Consider the following 9,965-nt stretch of genomic DNA (forward strand, 5'->3'; position numbering starts at 1 on the left):
TCCCTGTTTTTCTTAAACCCAAAGAAGAAAGGGTAGCCTCGGGTGTCAAGTGTTAAGGGTTAGGACCACATAAGCATTGCTCAGCAGCTGGGTGGGGATTCTCTGTCATTTGGCATTTCTTGGTTTTTTTGCTTATTAAGCCCAGGCTCTGGCCGTGATTCACTTATTCCACTTTTCCACTGAAGAAATTCAAGTCTTCCCGTCTTACAGTTGCTTCAGCCAGCGAAGCGGCTCACTGTTATAGCTGGCGGTGGAATGACAGCTGCTTCGCAGAGCGCACCTGATTTCACTAAAATGTCTCCTTTTGTGAAGTTCTGTGTCATTCACCTCAGTGCTGAGATGTGCCTGTTATATTGGTGATGAGCAACTTGATTTATCATACTTTGTTAAGTCTGAGCGACACATTTTTTTCACGTTATTATCTTTATGTTGGGGTGCAGCTTACAATCCATTGCGTGTCATGGTTTAATTGGCAGCATTTCTCTCTTGATGGTGCGTAAACTGGTGGTAAATTTACAGTCATTAGCATCTTAGATTCTGTGCAGTGTAGTTGTCTCCTATCCTGGTGTTCGTTTCTTTCCGGGGCGAGTTGACACAGGGCTCCCATCCTTTCTTAGGAGGCATTGCTTTTGATTTCAGCAGAACCTCGTACTCGGAGAGTTTTGCTGGTGGTGAGACCACTGAGTAGAGTAGGTGCAGAAGGTAGGGTTCCAAGAGGCCAGAGGGAGAGGGGGTGCAGGTCTGCCCACGTGCGGAGGGCTGAGTGATGGCACAGGTCTTCAGGGGCCGCGGGAGGGGCTTTCCTCAGCCCCCAGCCAAGCAGCTCCTCCTGCCTGTCCTGTCAGGAAGGTGCAGGGCTATACAGCTTAGTGTTTGGTCTTCACCACAAGACCAGGACGCTCTCTGGAACCTGGTTTCTGCGGAGGCTTACTCTGCCTCAGCACGGAGGACCTCGGGCAGACAGGCTTTGTCTCCTAATCTCAATTTCTTGAGGTAAAGTGTTTCTCCAAAGTCCCCAGACAGCCAGAGTATCTCCCTCCAGAGGGGCTGCTGAGCCGCAGAGGCAGGAGCTAGTCGGCACGTGGCTAACAGGGAGCAGATTTCAGAACACACGGCGTCAGAATCCAGACCTGGAATGGGTGCCCTGGACCAGGCTCTTGCCCTGGGAGCCCTGGTTTTCCACCATGCTCTCCTCCATTTTCCTCGAAGTCCCCTGCTTGCTCTCACTGGCGCCTGCGTGGTTATGGTGTTTGTCGCTTCCTCCTCTTGAGGAGAAAACCCTGACAGAGCCTGGGTGTACTGAAACAAGTGGATTGTAGTTAAGCAGGGAGAGATCGAGTTGACTTCCCGCCCCCTGGCATTGGTGTTACTCCCTGACGCCTTGTTTGTGCCCCCACCCGCAGTGCTGTTCCCTCGCCACACCAACGCCAGCGCTCGAGACAACACCATCAACCTGATCCACACGTTCCGGGACTACCTGCACTACCACATCAAGTGCTCTAAGGTGAGGGGAGCCGCCAGTTCCCTGGCTCCTGTGCTCCGGTCATTCTCCAGAGCTGATCACACAGAGTCATTCCTGTAGTCCAGGCTGGTGCCGTGAACTCTAAGTAGATGGTTCTAGAGGCTTCAAGAAACCATGGCCTTCCTTCGTCTCTCCCCACTCTCCCCACCCCTCCCCTCAGCAGAGAGGTGAGTGTCTCCAGAAGGGCTTGTCCTCCTGCTTCCCTGCACCGCCCCAGTCAGCCCCAGGGTGCGTGTTCCCATACCGTCCTGATAACTTCTGATGAAAGCAGAGCTGGCTTTCTAGATCGTGACTCTGCTTCAGTACCCCTTGTGTTTGCCCCCAGGCCTATATTCACACACGTATGCGGGCAAAAACATCTGACTTCCTCAAGGTGCTGAACCGTGCACGCCCAGATGCCGAAAAGAAAGAAATGAAAACAATCACGTGAGTAGGGCAGGCCCACCCCCTCCCCTGAGCTCAGCAAGGAGAGCAGGAGCGTGGGTGGAGCCACGTGGGAGGCGGCAGAGTTGGGCCTACAGCTACCCAGCAATAAAGATGGGTGACCAGCTCTCACTACTGAGGGGGCTGGGCGGGGTTCCCTCCCTCCTACACCTTTGTGAGCTCAGAGAATGGCAGCCAGGAGAGGGGACCTTTTTACTAAGAGAGGCTGTGGTCTCTTTGGGCCTGAGTTGGGAGGTCAGTCTTGTCCTCCTCAGGATCTCCCTGGAGAAGTGGAGGCATTTGCTGAAGGCCGTGCAGCTGCGTCCACGGGCCTGGAACCTCCCCCAGCGTTCTTTGTCCTGGCCTGCCTGGCAGCAGGAGTTGTGCGCGGAGAGGAAGTGGTCTTGATGAGGGATGGAAATTCTTGATGAGGGATGGAAATGAGGAGCAGAGCTCGAGGCGGTGGGAGGCTCCGCATGCAGGAGGAGCCCGCCTGGTCTGCGGCCCCGGGATTTAGGTCTTTGTGCCAGGCGCCAGATCTGGGTTCCCCTTCCGGTGAAGTTGAGGCGGGCCTGTCCTCAGGACGAGGGAATCATGTTTACCTGCTGTCTCTTATGCCCGTTGCGTTGAGGTCTCCCTGCTGCCCCCACAGCCTGTGTATTTGCCGACACCCAGTACTGTTGGGGGTGACCGTTGGGAGGTGTGGTGTGCACAGGGCTTCAGGCTCCCTCCCTCGGCGTAGGCAGCCTCTTCCGCCAAGCGAGCTTCTGCTGCCGTTAGGATGAGAGTGGTGTCTGACTCTTCGCGCCTGAGCAGAGGGTTTTCAGTCTCAGAAACGTCGGGCGTTTATACAGAGCAGTTGAAGTCACCCTCACTTTTTTAGCAAAGGCTTCGGAAACTGCCCGTCTCATTAGGAAATGGTACCAAAGGCCTTCCTCTGGAGGAGCTCTGTGCCTGCTGCCCACAGCCTCAGGGATGGTGTTCTGCCTGCACCTGGGTCCTCTGCTTAGAGAGAGGTGTCCAGATGCCATGGCAGCGTCATTCATTCCACTCTGCATCTTCATGGCATAGCCTAAAACGGGCAAAACTACCGAGGAGGAGAGGCAGGGGAGGGTATGCGCCCTTGCTGCCCCTCCAGAACCTCGCGTCTGCCTGGAGTTTACCAGCTCCCCCTGCCCCGCTTGCTTTCCACACGAGTGCTTTCTCACTGGGCACCACTTTGGTGACCTTGAGGGTGAGGTAGCCAATTTTGTGCCACTTTCAGGGTCCAGTGGAGAGACAGGTGGTTCGGGAGAGCCAGGGGGTGAGCCAGCAGCTAGGTACAGCAGAAGGAAGCCTGACCTGGCTGGCCTATCACGCCGGACAGAAAGGCTGGGCATCCTAAGTTGTCAGGGGGCTGCCTGCGTCCCCTCAGCCCCTAAGTGCCTGTGCATTCAGGAGAAGAGCCCACCAGGCCACCACTGCCCAGCGTCTCCCCACAGGGCTTCACCCCCGCCCCACTACACAGCCAGCAGGTGGTCTTGGGGGTCACTGCACAGTGCATACGGTTGTCTGCGGAGCAGGGACCACTCCCTGTCGTGATGGGGGAGCTGGGAAAGGATGAGGCCTTGGAAAGAAGAGCATTACCTTTTTCTGTCCTGCGACCTCTCTTTGGTAGAGGTGGGCCTCAGAAAGGGGGCGAGGGAGGCAAACAGCTGCACCCCCCTGAAAACCAGAGCATGGTACTGAGGGTGGGAGGAGTTAACCAGCTCAGCTGGGCAGGAGAAGCCAGACCCCTCCCCCCACAACAGAGAGTGAAATAGGGCCTGCTGTGAGAAATGGCCGTGGGTCAGAAGCCAGCCGTCATAGGGCTGACTCCCCACAGAGCTCTGCCAGAATTAAATGCTCATGAGCTTCTTGAGAGGAAGGGAAATAAAATACAGTTTCATTTGGGGGGAAGTGAGACATTGGGGGGGGAATTTAGCCCTCATATTTTTGCCCCGATTTCCCGTGGTCCTCAGTCCTGGCGTCCAGGCTGCTGTGACACACGGCCTCTGTCTCTGGGAACCCGCCTGTTCCCAAAGCGGGCCCTTCTGGGGAGACACTGGGCGGAACAGGACACCACGCCTCAGGGCCTGAAGTCAGGCGGGAGGTCCATAACCCAGGGCGTAGGCACCACAGGACAGCGTGAGATGCCTCTGACCCTGGAAGTTTGACAGGAGGCTTCTTTGAACATCCTGCCCCGGGGTCAGAGTTAAGGAACTGCTCCCTGCCAGCCCGGAAAGATATAAGCTGTGTTGGAGGAGCCTGAACTCTCTCCTAGGAAGAGGGTCGAGCCCAGTCTGGAATGCAGCGAGGTCTGGGCCGCCCAGAGACTGTGGGCACGTGATTCTCAGGCCTGACTGGGTGCGTTTAATGTGCTCGTGGGCTTAGCGCAGGTGTTACCTGGGATTCAATAGGAAGAACGAGCTGATGACACCTTTCTCTGAGAGCCGGGTCTTAGCCCGTGCCTCACTTTCCACGTCCCTCTGCCCCTGGAGCCTCCCCACCTCGTGTCTCCTGGCTCCTTGGAGCCCTCCCCAGTGCAGGAGTGTGGGGTGGAAGGCAGGGTGAACCGGGAACTCGCCTTCACACTTATTCTCTGCTTTTGAAGGGGGAAGACATTTTCATCCCGCTAACTCTTGGGAACAGGAAGAGGAGGCTTCGGCTGGCAGCTGAAGGCCGGACACTTGCTACTGGATAATCGGAGCTTTTAACGTGGCACCTCTTCAGGTTCTTAAGGGATACTCCGTTTGGGTTCCATTTTGTACACGTTTGGAAAATAATCTGCAGAAACGAGCTGTGCTTGCAAGGACTTCATAGTTCCCAAGAATTAAAAAAAGAAAAAAGAGAATTCCACTTGATCAACTTACTTCCTTTTCTTTATCTTCCCTCCCTCACCACCCTTCCCTTCCACCCCCTTTTCCAAGCTGTTTCGCTTTGCAATATGTTACTGGGAATGAGTTGCAGGATAATGCAATCTTAACTTGTTTTTTCCTAAGTATTTGAGTTCAGAACTCCTGTATCTAAAGAAATACGGTTGGGGTCATTAATAAAGAAAATCTTTCTATCTTAACATAAGAATTTGCTGAGTTTCTGGACTGTGAGTCCAAAAGAGAGAGGAGGAGGGAAGAAGCAGACCTGCCCTGCCCGTGAACCTGCAGAGCGGTGCTGGAAACCCTTAGGTTCAGGAGCCGCTCGGCCTCCCTTTAGAGGAGAGAAGGGCTGGCTGGAGAGCTCTGGGTTGGCGTTTCTGGGTGAACTTGAATGTGCTCACCGTGAAGCTCAGTTATGAGGTCTCTCTGGCTGTGGCCGAGAAGCTCCCAGAACGGTGACAGGCACATGGAAGTGTTTTCTGGCTTGTTCTTTTATCGTGAATAATGTATGGTATTGCCCCAAATGTGTGCCGTGGTGTGTGTAGGTCTCCAGGACATTGATGAGTATTAGGTGTGGACCTGATACAAAGTCACTCTTTCTCACACAACAGCCCAAAAGACTGTCCTTCCACAAAACTTATTTTGGGAGATTCTCGCCCAACAAAGAGTACAGAGCCTAGCAAAGCATGCTGATCCCTAACGGGAAAATAAAATTGGTCCAGAAAGTTTGCTTAGTCAAGAATTATCAGGAGAATTGTAGGGGCACCTGGAGTGGTCTGAGGACCACCCTAATGGTGTCTACCTTCTTCCCCTATTAATTTGTGTCCATCTAGTGCAGCGTGCTGCACACTGGTTTGAGACCCATTAGTGAACTGTGAAATCTCCTGACTGCATCACAAACAGCATTTTTATTTCCTAAGCTATTTTGAGATGATTGTAGATTCACATACAGTTGTGAGAAATAGTACAGATCCTGTATACCCTTCACCCAGTTTCCCCTGGGGGTGGCATCTGGCATAACTGTAGTACAGTGTCACTGCCAGCAAAGTGACGTCCACACAATCTCGGCCTTACTCAGATGTCACCAGTTTTACGTGCACTTACTTGTGTGTGTGTGTGTTGTGTATTTCTATGCATCTTTATCACATGTAGCTTCATCACCAGCATTTTTAAAAAACAGTAGACTAGATCAGTCAGAGTGGATCACACCTAGTCAGGGTGAGTATTGATTCTGAATTGTGTTTTGGTTATATACAGGCATCTCGACTGGATTGTAAGAATGTCTTTTCACTGGGTCACAGTCAAGAAGTTTGAGAGCCACCGGTTGTTTAGTCATCCAGACTTCATTTTACTTCCCTTGAACGGGCTCTCAGCTCAGGGTGCAGTTATGGGCCATCTCCTCAAGAAACGTGTTGTGGAGACTGCTGGCCCCTGGTGGGGCTGACCAGTGGCCTCCAGTGGAAAGAGGTCACCGAGCTGAGTCTGCCCAGTGTTCCTGGGACATGGCCACTTGTCACCTCCTTCTAGTGGGTGGAAAACCTGGGTAAATTAGATATATCAAGAGGCGGTGATATGTATATTCTGTACCCCGGGAGCTGTTTAAGGGGTTTTCAAGGGTAATTTTGATAAGAAGCACTTTTTGCTTTCTTGCTGACTGTAGAACTTAACTCCTTAGTAAGCTAGAATTCACTGCACTCTTGCCGCTAGTGGGGATCGGATTTCCGAAAAGTGTTACAGGTGGCAAAACCAAGGTTGCTTAGAAAATATGGAGTTAGGAGAAAAGGGGGCATTAAATATTTTTTACAGCAGTAAATCCTAAGGAAGTATCTTAATTCCAAGACTATTTGTCGGCATAAGAAATCCATGCTGGTGGAAACCCCTCTCCAGACTCGCTCCTTGGTCTTCACCTGTTTCCAGGACACACTTGGTGTTGGAGTGGCTCTGTCTCCAAGACCTCCCCTCCCCCTTGTGTGCAAAGGCCCGCAGGATTGTGGAAGGAGGGAGGTCGGGATGAGGGTGGAGCCCTCGGGATGTGGGCTTGGAAGAAAGTGTGATCTGGTCTCAGTGACTGCTCACTGGCTCACCTGCCCGAGGGTCCACACCTGGGAGGCCACTGGATCTGAGCTGTATTGGTGAAAAGCAATGTTTTGAAGACAGACCTGGGTTTGAATCCAGGTTCCACCACTTAATAGCTGTGTGATAGCACATTTCTTAATGTGAGCCTTGATAGCCTCATCTTCAGTTGAACACACCACCACCTATCTCACAGGGCTTTTAAAAGGGAACGAGAACAGATAAGTGTCTGTCCCATCATAGGCATTTATAGTGCCTGCAATTATAGTTGATGATGCCATCTAATAAACCTTAGTTCTGTTCCTACACTCAAGAGGATCGAGTGGCAGGGCTACTGAGGAGGAGAAGTCCAGTGTAAGCCAAGGCCATTCTGTGCTGGGGTTCTCCAGGTCCTCCCCGAGACAGTTGGTATTTTCCCTGCGTAGGTGGCTCTTAAACTGCAGAGGGGTGAGGAAGGCGTTGGGAGTCCTGCGTCTGGATAAAGTGGGACTTGGGCAAGCTAAGAACTAGGAGTTTGGCAGAAAAGGAAATCGACTCTAACAAGGAGTAGGAGGGTGGGATCAGAGCAGGAAGTGGAAACCAGGAGGAGGAAGCAGCGCTGGCCGCTGCCTCAGCCCTCGTGGGGAGCTGGCACTTGGCAGTTGCTGCTCAGCTCCCTTCCATCTCATTCAAGTAGGCCTGATGGGCCCTCATCCCAGCAGCCACAGAGGCCTGAGACCCAACCCTGCATCTACTCCAGGGGCTATTTTGGGGGCTATTTTGAGTTCAAGCGTGCTGCCCCCTTCTGGGATTGCTAAGAACACTGCAATTTCGGTGGCTCCTTCTAGAGAAACTTGGAGGATCTGGTGGCTTAGCCCTACCAGGAAGGACTAAGGCTTCTGCTCACATAGCTGACGTAGGGCTGCTGAAGCCAGGATCCCGGCCAGTCACGGTCACAGGACTGTGCCCAGAGCCCTCCAAAGGCTGCCAAGGGCTCGTCTGCTCTTGGCTACGAGGAGAGAAGAGTGTTGAACAGCGGCTCAAGGAGGCCAACCAGGGCCCAGGAAGCCCCAGTGCCCCGCTGCCTCCGCTCATCCAGTTAGTACCCCCGGCCCCCGCGTCAGACCCTGAGGGTCAGCAGAGAGAAAGTCAACCATCCAAGACAACGGTGTGGACGAGGGAGGCCCAGGAGGCGTCCCTGCCGGAGTGTGGGTTGAGCACCGTGATGCCGGCTCTACCTGAGGAAAGGAGAATGGACAGGGTGGGGGCTCCAGGGCTGGTAGAATGTGCTGGATGCAGCATCTAAAAAGTGCCCCAGAGCCCTCCTGTGGGCGAAGGGGAGAAGGCCGTGAGTGAGCCAGTCCCAGGGAGCGAGGGAGAGCGGAGAGGAACTGGATGCTCCAGTGAGGGAGAAGTGGCTGAGCGCGCACGGAACCCGCTTCGGGCTCCCGCCGCCTAAGTTGTCCCACTTCATACATCACCCCACACGCAGTGTTTAGATAGAGCCAGAAGAAGAAACGCAGACATCCTGATCCCGCAGGGAGGAGGCCAGGGCTGGGAACAGAAGGAGGCCTGTTTATTGCTGCAGTCCAATAGCCAAGGGGCCCCCACCCACTTCTGTCCAGACGCCGGGCTGAACTCTCCCAGAGCCTCTGACTCCTGCCCAACCAGACAGCGTGGGGCTGAGGGCCGGCCGTCTGCTGGAGCCCAGCATCCTCCCGCCCACCAGCTCCCTGGAGGATGGGTTTGAGGCAGGTTGCTTTCCTCTTCCCACTTTTTGTCCCGACAGAAGTCCCGCCTCTTGAGAAATCCTGACTGCTGTGCGGGTTGGACAGAGCTAGACCTCTCAGGCCTCCAGCCCTTCAAGCCCAGGTCGCCCCTAGAGAGCGCAGAAGTCCCCTTGCTCCGTCTGTGCTCTTGACTGAGGAAGGTCTTCCTAATGTCTCACCTCCAACTTTCCTCCTGTAGTCTTTAGCCTGTTCCCTCCCGTTTCGGGCCTCAAAGGAGTGCAACTGGCTTCTTTCCCTCACCGCAAAGCCACACTTGATACAAGGTGAAAATTGGGGCACCCCACCTCTTGGCTTTCCCGCCTTGGACTTGCCCTTCCTCTCACTATACCGAGTGCTTATGTGCCAAGCGCTGATCTAAGTCCTTTTTTTTTTTTTGTGAGGAACATCAGCCCTGAGCTAACATCTGCCAATCCTCCTCTTTTTTGGCTGAGGAAGACTGGCCCTGGGCTAACATCCGTGCCTCATCTTCCTCCACTTTATATGGGACGCCACCACAGCGTGGCTTGCCAAGCGGTGCATCGGTGCGCGCCCGGGATCCGAACCGGCGAACCCCGGCCGCCACAGCAGAGCGCGCGCACTTAACCGCTTCCACCACCAGGCCGGCCCCCTGATCTAAGTCTTTATCAGCCATTATCTCATTTCGTCTCACAACAGGTGAGCACCATATGAGCCCCATCTTACAGGTGAGGGAACTAAGGCAAGAGAACTTCAGTAATTTGCCCAAGTTCACACCGCTAAAAAAAAATAGGATCCCAGGCAGGATTCTGAGATTCAAACCCAGGCTTTCCAATTCCAACCCTGGCTGGTGCCTCTTAGACATCACAGAGGAGGGGGGAGAGGAGCTGTTTGTTGCGACCCCTCCCCCCATTGGCTATCAGGCCCTGGGATGTACGCAGGAACATGTTATCCCGTGATATTCCCCGAAACAACCCTGAGAGGTGGTTTTCCGTGTTCCCATTTTACAGGTGGGAAAATTGGGGCCCAGAAGTAGCTTGCCCAACGTCATACCCCCAGGGCCATTTGTACCACGTTGCCCAGAACTTGACTCACAAAGTAGTTGAGAAAAGTGTAGAATGACCCCAGATTCTGGAAGGCAAGGCTGGCTTCATAAGCTGAAAGGCCCACCAGGTGATGGGATAAGGAGCAGTGAAGATCCCCCCACCACTACCACCATCGCACACTCTTCTGCAGACGTCAGGATTATGGAGCGGGCTGTGCAGTCAGCTGGCTGGCCACTCCAGAGGTTTAAGGCTCATAAAATGTAAATGTGTAAGTGTGGTGGGA

At 53.8% G+C, this 9,965-nt stretch overlaps 1 protein-coding gene across 1 annotated transcript in view; it reads left to right on the forward strand.

Moving 5' to 3' along the window:
* Nucleotides 1-5,038, forward strand: part of ARPC2 (actin related protein 2/3 complex subunit 2) — a 29,398-nt gene extending 24,360 nt beyond the window's left edge. Inside the window, exons 9-11 of the mRNA XM_058532980.1 lie at nt 1,404-1,504; nt 1,848-1,948; nt 4,578-5,038. Coding sequence (XP_058388963.1) covers nt 1,404-1,504; nt 1,848-1,948; nt 4,578-4,602 — 227 coding nt within the window. The 3' untranslated portion in view covers nt 4,603-5,038. The remainder of the gene's footprint in view (nt 1-1,403; nt 1,505-1,847; nt 1,949-4,577) is intronic.
* Nucleotides 5,039-9,965: the final 4,927 nt, after the last annotated feature.

The sequence above is a fragment of the Diceros bicornis genome, chromosome 37 (genome assembly GCF_020826845.1).
Source record: "Diceros bicornis minor isolate mBicDic1 chromosome 37, mDicBic1.mat.cur, whole genome shotgun sequence".
NCBI lineage: Eukaryota > Metazoa > Chordata > Mammalia > Perissodactyla > Rhinocerotidae > Diceros > Diceros bicornis.